General features: G+C 37.3%; 1 protein-coding gene across 1 annotated transcript in view; it reads left to right on the top strand.

The window, feature by feature from the left end:
- RELN (reelin) overlaps positions 1-17,704 on the top strand; it is a 536,555-nt gene that overhangs the window by 134,505 nt on the left and 384,346 nt on the right. The window contains exon 3 of the mRNA XM_052638374.1: positions 17,074-17,209. Coding sequence (XP_052494334.1) covers positions 17,074-17,209 — 136 coding nt within the window. The remainder of the gene's footprint in view (positions 1-17,073; positions 17,210-17,704) is intronic.

Below are 17,704 nucleotides of genomic sequence, written 5' to 3'. Positions count from 1 at the left end.
CAGGGGATCTTTCCAATCCAGGGATCAAACCCAGGTCTCTCACATTGCAGGTGGTTTCTTTACCAGCTAAGCCATCATTGCCTCTCAGCCTAACTCTGAGTCACAGAAACATTTTCTCTGAGTAAGAGCAGTGCAGCTCCTCATGATCTTCTTCATTTATTTGAGTTGTGTTATGGAGTCCTAATCTCTGGTATCCCAGAAGACGACCTTATTTGGAAGTAAGATTACTGCACATATAATTAATTAAGATGAAATCATACTGGAGTAGGATGGGCTCTTAACTCAAAATGACTCATATTCTTATAAGAAGACACAGAGACACAGGGAGAATGCCATGTGAAGGTAGATGATTGGAATGATGTAGCTGTAAGCCAAGGAGTGCCTTGGCCCATTAGAGGCTAGGAAAGAGCATGAACAAACTTTCCCTGACAGTCCTTAGAAAGAACCAACATGCTGACACCTTGATTTTTTGGGCTTCTTGCCTCCAGAACTGTAAGACAATAAATTTCTGTTGTTTTAAGCCAGCCAAGTTGTGATGCTTTGTTATATCAGCCCTAGGACACTAATACCAGATGTAAAGCAATGAATTCACATTAAAAACTGTTCTCCTGATACCAGAATTCCAACCCTTCTCGTGCCTTGCTGGGTCTCTCTTGCAGTAATTTTCTAGACACTGTCCTTGATGGTCTTTGGTTTGTACCTATCCATTCTATACACCACTACCATTTTAATGTTTCCTTCTGTGTACACAAAATTCCAGTGACCACTCTTCATTGTGCCTGCAGCAATGCAAATTCTTGAGTGAGGCCTTTAAAAGCCTTCTTTTCTGGCCTCAATTGCCTTTCTAGCTCTTCTTACTCTCCACCCTCAAGGCCTCAATTCTGCAACAACCCCCCACCAGAGAATTTTACTCCCCCTTTAAAACCAAGCTCAAAGCCTGCTGTCATTGTTTATTGATTCTGTCCCCAAAGCATTTGTCGTCCCTTTGGGCTCACAAAATAATGTAGATTTCTTTTATGATACTTAAAACAGTTTGTTTTGCATTACCAATGTCTGTGCCTAAGTCTTCCATTGTATTAAGCCCTCAAGGAATCTTTAACCTCTGTTGGCAGAAATCTGGCATCCTCGGGGTAGATCATAATTCCATAGCAGACCAACTAGAAACACATTCTGCTGATTTCATGTTTCTGGTGAGCTCCTCTTGACATGTTCCTCTTTTATTCTCCTGCTTGAAGAATACAGTAATGGACTCAAATCAAAGCCTTTTCTGCCCTTATTCCCATCACTGTTTGTATCTTCTTAACTACCACAGGAGGATAAGTTAGAATCTGATGATTCCCTCATGAGAGAAAGTCACAAGGGAGACAGTTTTTCACACTAAATCTCTTAATTTCCTCCCTGACCTAGTGAAGGCTCTAAACCAAATGTAGCAAAATTTTTCTTTTAATTGGATTCCTCTGTTAATAAAAAAATCCCTCTATTAGTAAAAATAATTAGTAAAAGATTATACATAGCATGATGTATAATTATGTATTTGCCTGTTTATTTACTTTATAAATTCTATACTATACTCCTATATTTACCTACTTTGCATGCTATAGCACATATACATTGTATATTAAAATATAAAAATTCTGATATTTCCATACCACCTATAAATAGAGGTATATAAATGAATTCTTTTAAAAAATGTTTAGATAGGTGCCTTTTCAAATAGAAACTATAAATAATTCCTAATCTAAAATTAAATTTTTTTCTCTCAAAGACTGCAAATGGGAAATGATATAAACTTTAATAGCAACTTAAGATACACTGTATGGTTACAAATTCACATTAAAAATTATATATTTTACATAAAGCCTAAAAGAAGCCATAAAATGGAAACATAATCATTCATATTGATGCTTGGAGTGATAGAATTTGTATATAAAGAAAAAACTTCAAAGGCTTCAAATAGGCATGATTCATTGTAAATAAATTAAAGCTTACAGGGGAGAAAAAAATTTATTTTACCTTTAACCAATAATTTACTTTGTTAAAGACCTCTTTTGTGAGACTACAAGTGAGTGTATATTCAAGTAATCCCAGTATCATATGTTTTTAGTCAAACCAATATACTCTACTTAAATTTGAGTTAATATAATTTTTAAAATAACTGTATTTTATCTATTTTTATTTTCCTAATATATTTTGAATATGAAAAGAATTTTTAAATTTCTAAGACTACTTTGTAATCATTTAACCTCAAGGAATATAAAACACTCATTTTTCTGATGGAATATTCAAATTATTGCCTCAGTGGAGTGTGAATTTAACAAAATATAAATGGAATCAGTGTACATCATATTTGAAAACAATTCTTATCTGATTTGAAATCAGATAAGCTGAAAATATGATGAAATACATTTCATCATCAAAATTCTTTCATTCATTGTCAGTGCTTTCTTATAGCATATAAACTGTCACTATAATGTATGCAAAGTGCTTGCCATATCATAATGTTTATGTATTTAGCTATAATTTTTATATTGTTATTAAACTTAATTTATTAATTAATAATTCATTAATTCTATAAGAAAACAAAAACTAAAGCTACTGAATGAACTACATTTTCCAGAAAAATATGTCTTTTTTTGTAAGTCATGAGGGACATGGATAGATTTAGGGCTTCTAAAAAGGAGTTTTAATGATGGAGAAGCAGCCTGCATTTATGGGCTAGGTTTTGTTCTGTGCATTTACATATGTTAACTATATAACCCAAGAAGGTGGGTAATATTGTTTGTTTTCAGTATTTCACATATAAGGAAACTGAAGCTCAGAGGGTGTGCATAATTTACCAGGGACATAGATATTATATGGCAGAACTGTGATGTGAACCCATGCAGTTTGGTTATGGAGTCCTTGCTCTTGACTACTACTGTACAGCCTACATTCATCACAATTTCCCTTCAGCTGCTATAAAGTAAACAGATTATTCTTCTTGATGACAGTAGGAAATGCTGTGGAAAAGAGGAAAAAGACTCTGAAGTTTGCTCATTTAGCAAACAACTATTGAGTGATACTGTGCAAAATCAATGTAAGGCCCAATCACTGCTCTCAAGAAACTTAAAATCTAATAAAGGAAATAGAATAAAGTGAAGTGTGATAAGAATATATTAAAAGGATGTATTAATCAGGGAAATCCAGTATTGCTGTGGTAACAAATTAACCCCCAAGCTGCAGTTTAACTCAGTAGTCTGATAGGAGCCGAAGACTCTTCAGAGTAGTTGTCCTCCATGCAGGGACTCGGCAATCTTAGGTATTTCCAAATTGTGGCTATACTGTCACAATGTATGACTGTCGTTGCCATTAAGGAAAGGAAATAAAGGAACCTAGAGAACTCTGAGTCACTGTTCTGTGCTTCAAGTAGGAAATAGTGCCCTGGAACTTCAAAGAAACTAGGCGGGTTTGGGAGTATGTGACTATCTTTGTTGCTGTTGTTTAGTTCCTCAGTTGTCCAACTCTTTGCAACACCGTGGACCGCAGCACACCAGGCTTCTCTGTCCTTCACCATCTCCTGGAGTTTGCTCAGACTCATGTCCATTGAGTCAGTCATGCCATCGAACCATCTCATCGTCTGTAGTCCCCTTCTCTTCCTGCCCTCAATCTTTCCCAGCATAGGGTCTTTTCCAGTGAGTCGACTCTTTGCATAAGGTGACCAAAGCATTGGAGCCTCAGCTTCAGCATCAGTCCTTCCAATGAATATTCAGGGTTGATTTCCTTTAGGATTGACTGGTTTGATCCCTTTGCTATCTGAGGGATTCCCAAGAGTCTTCTCAAGCACCACAATTCAAAAGCATCAGTTCTTCAGCACCCAGGCTTTTTTATGGTCCAACTCTCACATCTGTACATGACTGCTGGAAAAACCATAGCTTTAACTATATGGACCTTTATCAGGAAAGTGATGTCTCTGCTTTTTATTATGCTGTCTGGGTTTGTCATTACTTTTCTTCCAAGGAGCAAGTGTCTTTTAATTTCATGGCTTTAATCACCATCCACAGTGATTTTGGAGCCCAAGAAAATAAAGTCTGTCACTGTTTCTGTTGTTTCCCCATCTATTTGCCATGAAGTGATGGGACTGGATGCCATGATCTTAGTTTTTTGAATGTTGAGTTTTAAACCAGCTTTTTCACTCTCTTCTTTCACCTCTCACTAAATCAAGAGGTTCTTTAGTTTCTCTTCACTTGCTGCCATTAGGGTAGTGTCATCTGCATATTTGAGATTATTGATATTTCTCCCAGAAATCTTGATTCCAGCTTGAGCTTCATCCAGCCTGGCATTTTGCATGATGTACTGTGCATATAAGTTAAATAAGCAGGGTGACAATATACAGCCTTGATGTACTCCTTTCCCAATTTTGAACCAGTCCATTGTTTCATGTCTGGTTTTAACTGTTGCTTCTTGACATGCATACAGGTTTTTCAGGAAGCAATTAAGGCAGTCTGGTACTCCTCTCTGTTTAATAATTTTCCACAGTTTGTTCTGATCCACACAGTCAAGGTCCTTAGCATCGTTAATGAAGCAGATGTTTTCCAGGAATTCCCTTGCTTTTTCTATGATCCAACCATTTGCCTTGTTGCATTTCTTTTTCTTGGGGAGGACTTTGGTCACCACCATCTGTACAGTGTTAAAAACCTCTATCCATAGTTCTTCACACACTCTTATCAGATCTAATCCCTTGAATCTATTTATCACTTCCACTGTATAATCATAAGGGATTTGATTTAGGTCATAGCTGGCCCAGTGGTTTTCCCTACGTTCTTTAAGTGTGAATTTTGCAATAAGGAGCTTATGATCTGAGCCACAGTCCGTTCCTGATCTTATTTTTGCTGTCTGTATAGAGCTTCTCCATCTTTGCCTGCAGAGAAGATAATCCATCTGATTTCAGTATTGACTGTCTGGTGATGTCCATGTGTAGAATTGTCTCTTGTGTTGTTGGAAAAGGGTGTTTGCTATGACCAGTGTGTTCTCTTGACAACACTCTGTTAGCTTTTGCCCTGCTTCATTTTGTACTCCGAGGCCAAACTTGCCTGTTACTCCAGGTATCTCTTGACTTCCTACTTTTTCATTCCAGTCCCTTGTGATGAAAAGGATGTCTTTTTTTGGTGTTAGTTTTAGAAGGTCTTGTAGGTCTTCATAGAACCATTCAGCTTCATCATCTTCAGTATTAGTGATTAGAGCATAGACTTTGTTTACTGTGGTGTTGAATGGTTTGCTTTGGAAACAAACAGAGATCATTCTGTCATTTTTGAGACTGCACCCAAGTACTGCATTTCAGACTCTTGTGTTGACTATGAGGGCTACTCCATTTCTTGTAGGGATTCTTGCCCACAGTAGTAGATATAATGATTACCTGAATTAAGTTTTCCCATTTCTGTCCATTTTAGTTCACTGATTCCTAAAATGTCAATATTCACTCTTGTCATCTCTTGTTTCACCACTTTCAATTTACCTTGATTCCAGGTTCCTATGCAATATATTGTTCTTTACAGCATCAGACTTTACTTTCACTACCAGACATATCCACAACTGGGCATTGTTTCTGCTTTGACTCAGACTCTTCATTCCTCCTGGAGCTATTTCTCTGCTCTTCTCCAGTAGCATTTTGGACACCTTCTGACCTGAGGGGTTAATCTTTCAGTGTCATATCTTTTTGCCTTTTCATGCTGTTCATGGGGTTCGCAAGGCAAGAATGCTGACGTAGCTTTCCAATCCCTTCTCCAATGGACCACGTTTTGTCAGAACTCTCCACCATGACCTGTCAGTCTTGGGTGGCCCAACACATGGCTCATAGTTTCACTGAATTAGACAAAGCTGTGATCCATGTGATCACATGGCTAGTTTTGGTTAGTTTTCTGTGATTGTGGTTTTTATTCCATCTGCCTTCTGATGGATATGAGGCTTGTGCAAGCTGCCTGATGGGAGGGACTGGATGTGGGAAAAACTGGGTCTTGCTCTGGTGGGCAGGGCCATGCTCAGTAAATCTTTAATCCAATTTTCTGCTGATAGTTAGGGCTGTGCTCCCTCCCTGTAGTTTGACCTGAGGCACCTCAGTCCTAGAGTTTGTAGTCTCTGTGGTAGGATGTAGGCTCCAGTGAGCAACAAATGCCCTGACCAAAAGGTATGTACAGTTAATTGTAACAGAAGAGAGTTGGACAAGAGTTAGTTAGGATTCTTTGGGAATTTGACTAGAAAGTAGCAGAAAATATAATGAAGTCATAATAGAAGCTGGTGAAGGTAATTGAGAGACATCAAACAAAAGGTTCTGGCCATCTCATAGGAAGAAGCTGTAGGTAGAGTCCCTCCAGTACCACGGAGAGCTCCTGCCATTTGAATTACTGTAATACCATATGATGTCAATTGTAGTGCCTTCCCTGGTAGCTCAGCTGGTAAAGAATCTGCCTGCAATGCAGGAGACTCCGGTTTGACCCCTGGGTCAGGAAGATCCCCTGGAAGAAGGGATAGGCTACCCACTCCAGTATTCTTGGGCTTCCCTGGTGGCTCAGCTGGTAAAGAATTCACGTACAGTGTGGGAGACCTGGGTTGGGAAGATCCCCTGGAGAAGGGAACAGCTGTCACTCCAGTATTCTGACCTGGAGAATTCCATAGTCCATGAGGTTGCGAAGAGTCAGACACGACTACATTCCATAAACATTTATTATGTGTCTATCATAATTTTTTTGTGTAAAAAATTCATAACATAACTGTCTGATGGGGAAGACAGATAACTCCCTGTAATGCAATGAATAGTTCAATAACAGAACTATTCTCTGGGTAGTATGAGAACATGGAAATGTTCCTAATGTTAAACTTGGTTATAGGAAGGAATTATACAGGAAAGTTTCATGGAGGAGATGATTTATGATCACATATGTATATTAAGTGAGAAGTAATCATTTAGCCAAGCCAGAGGAAGAAAGGGCACTTTAGGTCAAAGGTCAGCAAACTTTTTTCTGTAAATGGCATGATGGTATTTTAGGCTTTTCAGGTTATAATAGTAGGTCTCTTTGGCATATTTTTTCACTTTTTTTTTTTTTTACAAATTTTAATAATGCAAAACTATTCTTAGTTCAGTGGTTGTACAAAAACAGGCCATGGTTCAGATTTGACCAATGAGTCATAGTTTGCTGACCCTTCATCTAGGCAGAAAGAATAGGAGGAAAGCCAGAGATAAGTACATACAACTGTATATATACTGTTTGGTTTTGATAGAATATGAAATTTGAATAGGGATCATGATAAATAATCACAGAGAGATAGGGACAGAATATCATGTTGGACTTAGGCCTATTTTTTTAAATTAAGTTTTGATTAAACTTAAAGATTTAAATCTTTAAGAATGACAAAATTAGATTTGTGCTTTAGAAAGATACCTCTGTTGAGAATTAACCTTAGGAGGCAAAACTGAACACAGAGACCAATTTGAGAGCTATTGGCACTCATCAAAAAAAGAGATAACAAAAGCCTGAAATAAAGGCATAGTGGAAAAGGGTAGGTAAGAGGGGACACAGTTGAAAAATTTTTGAGGTAACATCAGAAAAACTTGATGATATATTGAAGTGACTCCAAGATGAGGTAAATAGTATTTTTTAGCTGAGATAATAAATATTATGCTGACTCATTGATGTTACTCCTTTAATAGGAACTCTGATAATCATTTGTTCCAGATTTATACCATCTGGAGTTAGAAACCAGAGGCACATCTTCTGTCCTGATGTGACTTTTGGGGAAATCTGTTGGGCTTTGCAGGAAGGGTATGGGGAGCTTTTGTTCCTGTCCATCAAATAGACTGAGCAGTACTTTTCCTGTGGCAGAATGCCTGTTCAGGGTAAAGGATAAAGAACTCAATATATGGATTCATGGAAATAGTTCTAAAAGCTGTGGTCTTTTGGGACTATCAGTTATTTCAGCTATTTTTGGATCAAGAAATCCAAAACTTCATAGACTTTGAAATTGCCCTCTGAATGAAGTAGACAAAAGTCATCTATGATTGCCCAACATTTTTATATAGTTTCCCATATTGTTAGTATCACCATCCCCAAATAGAATTTCCATGTAGCTTAGTTTCTACCTACTAGACCAACACTTATGAGACTTGAATATAGAAGTATGCAGGAGGAAGTGGGGACCAAGTGTGGAGAAATCCAGATTCAGCCAAGTGCAGCAATGAAAATGAGGGGAATATAGTTATATACGGTGGCCACTGTAGTACAATTAGTTTGGAAAGTCTTGGGCAGACAACATGTAGAGATTATCATCTTGTTGTTCAGTCACTAAGTCAGGTCTGACTCTTTGTGGCCCCATGAACTGCAGCACATCAGACTTCCTTGTCCTTCATTACTTCCTGGAGTTTGCTCAGATTCATGTCCATTGAGTCAGTGATGTTATCTAACCATCTCATCCTCTGCCGTCTTCTTCTTTTGCCTTCAATCTTCCCCAGAATCAGGATCTTTTCCAATTAATTTGCTCTCCACATTAGGTGGCCAAAGTATTGGAGCTTCAGCTTCAGTATCAGTCCTTCTAATGAATATTCAGGGTTGATTTTTTTTATAGAATTGACTGGTTTGATCTCCTTGCAGTGCAAGGGACTCTCAAGAATTTCCTCCAACACCACAGTTAGAAAGCATCAATTCTTCAGTGCTCAACTTTCTTTATGGTCCAACTCTCACTGTATATGACTACTGGGAAAACCATAGCTTTGACTAGGCAGACCTTTATTGGCAAAATGATGTCTTTGTTTTTTAATATTCTGTATAGTTTTCTCATAGCTCTTCTTCTTTTAATTTCATGCCTTCAGCCACTGTCTTCTGTGATTTTGGAGCTCAAGAAAACAAAATCTGTCACTGGTTCTACCTTTTCCCCTTTTATTTGCCATGAAGTGATGGGACCAGATACTATGATCTTAGTTTTTTAAGTGTTGAGTTCCAAGCCAGCTTTTTCACTTTCCACTTTCACCCCCATCAAGAGGCTCCTTAGTTCCTCTTCACTTTCTGCCATTAGAGTGGTATCATCTGTGTGTCTGAGATTGTTGATATTTCTGCTGGCAATCTTGATTCCAGCTTGTGATTCATCCAGCTTGGCATTTTGCATGATGTACTCATACTCTGCATATAAGTTAAATAAGCAGGGTGACAATATGCAGCCTTGTTGTACTCCTTTCCGAATTTTGAACCAATCAGTTTTCATATGTCCGGTTCTAACTGTTGTTTCTTGATCTGGATACAGGTTTCTTAGGAGACAGGTAAGGTAGCCTGGTATTCCCATCTCTTTAAAAATTTTCCAGAGTTTGTTGTGATTCATGAGTCAAAGGCTTTAGTCTAGTCAATGAAGCAGAAGTAAATGTTTTTCTGGAACTCTTATGCTTTCTCCATGATCCAACAGATGTTGGCAATTTGATCTCTGATTCCTCTACCTTTTTTAAACCCAGCTTGTTCATCTGGAATTTCTCAATTCAGATACTTCTGAAGCATAGCTTACAGGATTTTGAGCATAACCTGGCCAGCATGTGAAATCAATGCAAGTGTATGATCATTTGAACATTCCTTGGCATTGCCCTTCTTTGGAACTGGAATGAAAACTGACCTTTTCCAGTCCTGTGGCTACTGCTGAGTTTTCCAAATTTGCTGACATATTGGGTGCAGCACTTTCACAGCATCATCTTTCAGGATTTTAAATAGCTCAGCTGGAATTCCATCACCTTCACTGGCTTTGGTCGTCGTAATGCTTCCTACAGAGCACTTGACTTCACCACTGAGCAACTTTTAAGAGGAGAGGCAGAGTATGCGATATTAGGAGGAAAGACAGCAGAAATATACTCTGAAACAGTGGACCAGAGAGCTTCAATTAAAGACAGTACAGACTTTACATAGCTCTTTGGAAAGGATGCTGCTTTGTTAAACTCAGTGTTTAGGCCTCATAGACCTAAGTGTAACTGGATGACTTTGCCCCTTACGGAGCAATTTTGACCTGAAAATGTCTCACTCACAACAGTACCTAATTCAAGGACATGTCTGCCGATAGGAAAAAATAGTTATCCAATAACTATCTGGTGAGAAATTAATGTCTTTGAAGACAGAAAGGTGGAGGAGGAGTGGAGAGCATTTGAGTTTGTGCCTGGAGGAAGGCCCTCTATTCAGGTTCACTCTCAGATGGTTTATGTTTGATTTCTGGATTTAGAGTTCTCTTGAATCAGCACAGGGGTCTGTCCTAGAATTGAAGTACTGACACTGAAGGACAGAAGGAGGGAAGAAGCCAGTGGAAGTACGGATAGCAGATGGATTTGTGTTCCAGTTCTGTTTGCTAGCACTGTTATTGACATGTGTTTAAATGTTGGCAAGTTATTAAAATCCACTGGTTCTTGGTAATTCTCTTGTATCTTTTAAGTGGGAATGATAATAACAGCTAACACATATAGTACTGACTGTGTGTGTGTGTGTGTGCTCATTTAATCTTCAAGCCACCCTAATATTATCATCTGCATTTTCCTGGAGAGGAAAGTAAGGAACAGAGTGTTTTGTTTTGTTTTCTTTTCTTTTCTTTTCAGAGTGTTGAGTAACTGGCCTAAGATTCCGCAGTTCCTTGGTAGTGGAACAAAGGCTGATTGCCTCCAGTGTCTGTGCTCTCAAACTTTCCCTTCTACTGCCTCTGCAGTAGTAGTAAGATAATAATATGGGTAAAACACCTGCACAGACAGGGCGTTTGATAAATGGTAGTGCTTGGAGAGGGATGGGGAGGGAGGGCAACAGCAGGAATTACCAACTTTGTACTGAGTGAGGAAAGAATCAGGTTGACTTAGAATAAATTCTTTGAGCATGGATTCTCATGCATTTTCTAACATATGCCCATAGAACATACACTTCCAGAATGATTTTTTTTTTAAAGATTTTAGTACTTTTTTGCTTCTAGATTTAAATCTGAAACTGAATTGCCTTCAAATCAGTGCTTCAAAAGTTAAATACACCCACTGCATGAGTGTGAGTGTGGGCGCACATACTCTTCATTATCTTGTAGCACTACTTGAAAGCTGTTCTTTTCATATCCATTTTCATCAGGCTGGTACTTCACAGACAAGCTGCAGTGAGGATGTTTTCAGGAAGTTCAGTGATTACTTTTCAGCATATAAAATCATGTTTAGCTTTGCTGAGATATTTGTGTACATTAACTTAGCAAAGAAGGCAAATAATAGACAAGGCAGATGCTGTAAGTAAACATTTATTCATATTTGAATCAGATGAAAAGGTAAAAGGGTGACATAAAGGAGCTCCATAATTCATTTTCTCTCTTCACTTAAAATTTAAGACTAACTTTCCAGACTGCATTTTTGGCAGACTCTACTTTTTTATTAATTGATGTAAGTTTTTAGATATCCTTTTTTTCTTTTTAAATTGTATTTATTATGGAGGATAATTGCTTTATAGTGTGATGTTGATTAGATAGCCCTTTTAAACAAAGAGCAAATGATGAAAATAAAAGGAAACGAAGCATCTTAAATATATGTTTTTCTTACACTTTTTATATAGATAAAGGTTAACATATTTACTAAACTTCCTGACAAAATATTCTACCATACTTTCTGAAAGTCTTTTTTAAACAGTAAAATACTTATTTTAAAATTTTATCATTTTTATATATGAAGGTTACATTTATCACAAATCAAAAATCTCTAATCTTAATGTACTTTCCCTTTATTTCGTGATATCCCATCCCCAGATGCTTTATTTCTTGAATTCCACAAAAAGCCAGGACATGCTTCTACCCACTTGAACAATAACCGTGGCAAATAACAGACTGAACGGATTGGAGTAATCCACATCTTTAATCTATAAAATACACCCAACATGAATGTGTAATTTTCCTACTACCTTGGTTATTTTTTGGTAATAAAGTCTTCAGAGTATTTCTTGGAAGTGAATAGCCTACATTTTTATGAGGATATGTACATTTTATTTTCAAGATGGAGGAATGATAGAAATTCTAGTTAAAGCTCTGAAGACCCAAGGTATGCACATTAAAAGCATAGAAGAGTATTCCTGAGGGAAAATGGAGTTCATACAAGGTTTAGTCATAAACTTAAAATAACTGAAGACATGTCAAGGAAAAATGACATCCTGGAAGGCATAGAAATGTGTATCACTGTCTTAAAAGGTATCATGGAAGCATCTTGAGAACAATTAAAGACATTGTGAGCCTAATCTTGCAGAAGTATAATATGGATAAAGGAAATTCTTATATGGATTTCTATCCTTTAACCACAACTTCAAGAAAACAAGTGCTAGATATTTTTAAACTTGATATGCTGTAGTTTGAAGAACTTAATGAATTAAAAACATTCATGCTTTGTCAAATGAATAGTTGTTTTATAAAGTTATATTATTTCTTGATATGGAAATCATAACTAGATTGTGAATATTCCTATTTTTCACATGTGTATACATGATAAGGAAAATATATCTGTAATATCAGTGTTTTAAAATCTGTCAAGACAGTTATCAATCTCACAGAGACTCACAGTTTGAAAGATATACTTTATTTTTTTGTCCAAAGTTAGACCAAGAGAGCCATACTTCCTGAAGTGCTTTCTGTCTCTCATGGTCCAATTCTCTTGCAAAAGAATTCCACAGAAAACAATTTTGTATGAAAGTTTGCACATAGCCACAACAATGAAAATAAAACATTGACTGTAACTACATTATACACATATATATTTTATGTGTATATACCTCCCTGAGATTCACAGTGTAATTAAATTCTTTTATCATATATCTGATTTTCTCTTTTTCAAGTAATTTTAAAATTCAATATATATATCCTGTTATCCAGCATGCAGCAGGGGAAAACACCATCATACCTTTAAATTCATAATCAAATTCAAATTAAAGTTACCCAAGAGTAGGCCTCCAAATCACATTTATTACTTATATGGTACATGTCTTTCATGACATGAAAGCCATTTAAAAGATCACTATGGTGGATGCAGTAAATTGTGTTTCACAGAACGCTGGAAGCTGACATTGGCTCCTCTCCTTCTCCTGGATCTCATTATGTGCCTACCTCTGCCCATTATATCTGCCTTTGTGAGCTGTCCTCCTATTTTTCTTCTGTTCATTTAAATTGTACTCACAGAGCTAAGGAACTGAAAGGAGTCTTAGTGATCACGGACCAGCAGTTTATGGTCGTTGGAACTGAAGCTTGAGGGGGCGCACCCTGACCAAGGTCATGCAGCAGTGAGCAACAGAGCTAAGGGGACAGTCTTGTGCTTATGCTCCACTGCCTCATGTGCATAAACAAATGTGGGAAATCTTAGCTTTTCCCTCAAAACTCAACTCTTCAGCAGAGCAATTTCTTTTTACTTTTTCTATCATGATTTACTATAAGATATTGAATACAGTTCCCCATGCTCTGCAACAGGACCTTGTTGTTAACAGAGTCATTTCTGACTGTGCAGCAAGGGTGCTGGTTTGCATCTAGGCTGTACTGCCATTGCTATATAAACTATAGGTGAATTTTTACCTCCATTATCTTATTTTCCTAATGGGTAAAATGGAGAAAATAACAGCTCTTACTGCGTAGGATTGTTCAAAAGCCTTAAACAAATTCATGGAGTGCTTAGAATAGTGTCAGGCCATAGTAAGTGCTCAAGAAGCATTAGTTGTCCTTATAGTTGTCCACATTAATCACTCTTTCTCTTCTCTTTTGTATTTTTCACAAATATTACCCAGTTAGTGCTCGCTTATTTTCTAGTTTTATTTAGAATGTTAGTTTATTGCAGTTCTCTCTTCTCAGCTGAAGTCATTTCAAGGTCGGACAATGTCCTGTATTTCTTCTGTGTACCTAAATATGGTCTAACCCAACATTTGATGCAACACAGGGATTCTGTAAATATTGTTTTCTTTGCTGACTCACTCAGAATGTCTGGGAACTGGTATTTATTCTATCTCTTTAGGTGATGCTGCTGTGTAGCCAAGTTGGAGAACTGCTGTGCTGGATGGTTGGATTGCAAGAATGTTATCCTATAGAGTATTTACCCACGGCAGGGCATGAGGCAATTGCAATTCTATATCTACCTTATAAAATTCTTTCAAATAATATGCAGTCTAGACATTGACTCACTTTCTCAGAGGAGCTTTGAGGAGTGAGGAGGTATTTGAATATGAATCCTGTTACCAAGGTTCTGAGACCCTGAAACCTTATTTTGTTTGATTCATTTCCCTTCCCACATAATTGCGGCTGTAACTTTTGCTTTTCCTTTCTGGCCAGGCTGACTCCTGCAGATGTGTCATTTCCCATACACTGGGTCCCTGCTTTATGCCTGACCAGAGAGGCATGGCAATTCCTTAGTCACAGCTACTGAGTCTCCTTCGGCACTCTATGATTTCCCTGGAAGTCTGTCATCTTCTCTAACCTTGTGGTTTCTCTGACTTGGTGACTTTCATCCTTTTGTTGCAAGATACAGCTTAAATTTGTATATAAATTTACATTTATATATGTATATATTTGAATGAGAAAAAAGAGCATCATTAGGATATGTCAAAATATATACTTGTTCTTCAATTTTTTGGCCAGTATGACCTATTCTGAACAACTTGCTATTCTAGAAGATTCTGTTTCATTAGTTGATATAACATATGTGTATAATTTATATTATCTTTTATTTTTATAGTTATTTGTTTTATATTTATTTAGAAAATATTTCTTGAGTATCTGAAGTGTGTCATACATTGTGATAGTTGCTTGAAATACAAAGATTGAAGACATAGTCCCTTGTAGACTCTCTGTAGAGGTGGTCAAGAGTATGATGGAGTGATGTATGGACTGTTGTGATGGCATGTAGGTAAGGTACATGTTCAAACATGGAAGTACTGTACCAGATGCTTCCATATGTATTGGGTAATTTAATTCTCCAAATAACTTTAGGATGGAGTAGACATGGTGCTTTAATTTTATAGACTAGAAAACTATCTCAGAGAGAAGCTGTTTACCCAAGTTCACAAAGCCAATTTTATTAAATTTTTAACTCTCCACTCATGGCAATGTTTTTTATTAATATACTTTATTTTTAGAGAAGTTTTAGGTCACAGGAAAATTGAGTAAAAGGTACATAGATTTTCCATACACCACCCTCCTCCAACCTTCTGGGTGTCTTGCACCGCAGTGGTATCTTTGTTATAACAGATCAACCTGCACTGACCCATCCCTGTCACTCAAAGTCCATACTTTACACTAGGTTTCATTTTTGGTGTCATGTATTCACCATTGTATTATTATATAGAATAGTTTCACTGGCCTAAATTTCTCTGTGTTCTGCTTATTCATATCTCCCATCTTCCCTCCCAACCCCTGGCAACCACAGTCTCTGTAATTTTGCCTTTTCCAAAATGTCACATGGTTGGGATCATACAGCATGTAGTTCATACTGGCTTCTTTCATTTAATAATATGTACTTTTTTATTTGAGAAGAGCCTGGCAATGCACTTCAGTATTCTTGCCTGGAGAATCCCGTGGATAGAGGAGCCTGGAGGGCTGTAGTCCATAGGGTGGCAAAGAATTGGACACAATGAAGTGACTTAGCACAGCACAAGACAGCACAACACTTATTCATGCTTTTTCATGGCTTGATAGCTCATTTCCTTTCAGCTCTGAATAATATTCCATTGTTTGTATGTACCACACTTTATTTACCCATTCACTTACTAAAGGATGTCTTGGTTGCTTCCCAGTTTTGACAGTTATGAATAAAACTGCTATATACATCCATGGGCAGGTTTCTGAGTGGGCATAAATTTCCAGTGTATTTGAATACCAAGGAGTGTGATTTCTGGATTATATGGTTAGAGTATGTCTATATTTGTAAGAAAATGCCAAACTATCTTCCAAAGTAGCTATACCATTTTGTATTCTCACTGGCAATGAATAAGAATTCCTGTTGCTCCATATCCTCACTAGCATTTAGGACTGTCATTATTTTGGACTTTGGTCAAATATTAGGTGTGTAGTGGCATTTCATTGTTTTAATTTGTAATTCTCTAATGACATATGATATTGAACATCTTTTCATATGCCTACGTGCCATCTGTATAACTTTTTTGCCTGTTTTTAAAAATTAAGTTCATTTTCTTAGTGTTGAGTTACCTATTCATATTTTATATCTGAGGTAAACATGAGAAGAACATCTTATTATAAAGGAGAAAAAGCATCTCCTGATAATTCAGCTGGGAGCTGACCTGGTACTCAGCTATGTCATGATGATCTCGTGTTGAAAATGAGCGGTTTCATAGGTTATCTACTCTGAGACAGAGTTGATGTGGTTTAAGACAAAAACAAGACCACTTTTTAATCATGCCTGAACACAGACAAAAGCAAGAACACAGTACAAGCCAAAAGCATGATGAGCATTCCCTCTCCATGCTAATGTGATCGCTGCTGCTGTTATCAACCTCAACTTTCGCTCTTCTCTGTTCCTCATGTCTCATAGATAAAAATGAAGATACTCAGTGATAAAATTGCTCCTAATTTCTAATAGTACCAAGACTGGAATCAAAACCACCTTTCCCTGGAACCTCCCCAACAAGAGTGAGGGGGTTCCCAGGATGCAGGACTTTTAGCACTATAATCAGGAAATAATCTAATACAAACCAAATATTTTAACAAGCTCCTGCTAACATCCTCCTACTGAGCTACCTCCAGATTCTCAGTAGTATTTGATGACTCTTGCTGCAAACACTTCCAATAAGTCCAACCTTGTTTCACTGCAGGTGTGGTTCTGGTGGTCTTTGGTGATGGGTAAAGACCAATCAACAAAATCAAAATTAAGCAAATATTATAACAAATAGTTTAGTATATTGCTTCTTAACAATAATGTTTTAAATGATTAATTTCCTTCTGACAATAGAAAATAGAAAACCACACAACTTATAGGGAAGCCAGATAGCATGTTGAATATTAACATAAAAGAACCAGAAAATATTGTTATGCCATCATATGAAGGACTTTGTTTTGTTGTTTTTCTAACAACACCCTTTCCTTTCTGTTTGTCAGGTATCATGTCTGACCACCAATTTGGTAACCAGTTTATGTGCAGTGTGGTGGCTTCTCATGTGAGTCATCTGCCCACAACCAACCTCAGCTTTGTCTGGATTGCTCCACCTGCTGGTACAGGCTGTGTGAATTTCATGTAAGTACCCAAAGTGTCTATGACTGGTACAGAAGGCAAATGTGTTATCAAACCAAACTTGGATCTACCCGCCTGTGTACAGTAAAATCAATCAATGGACAGCATCTTGTGGTGAAAGGAAGTACAATGTTTATCACAAGGCAACAAGGAAGGAGTCCAGGTAGCTGGTGCTCAAGAGACCTGAACTCCCCAGCGATTTTTAGGAAAAGGTTTTTAAAGACAGGATGAGGGAGAAGGTTGCAGGGTGTGTGATCAGTTCGTGGACCTTCTTCTGATTGGTTGATGGTAAGGCAGTCAGAAGTCAGTATCATCAACCTTCTGGTTCCAACCAGTCTGGAGTCAAGATGCTTGTGGCAGCATACAGTTAACTTCTACCTGGTGAGGGTTTCAATATCTGCAAAGTAGCTCAAAGGCTATGGCTCATGATATTACCTGAAGCTCTTGAGGAGGAACTCAAGGTCCTTGAATTTGTTTAATAGCTAAACTATTATAATT

This window comes from Budorcas taxicolor, chromosome 4, assembly GCF_023091745.1.
Source record: "Budorcas taxicolor isolate Tak-1 chromosome 4, Takin1.1, whole genome shotgun sequence".
Classification (NCBI taxonomy): Eukaryota; Metazoa; Chordata; class Mammalia; order Artiodactyla; family Bovidae; genus Budorcas; species Budorcas taxicolor.
Note: the sequence above shows the minus strand (reverse complement) of the source record. Positions and strands in the feature narration are given on the sequence as shown.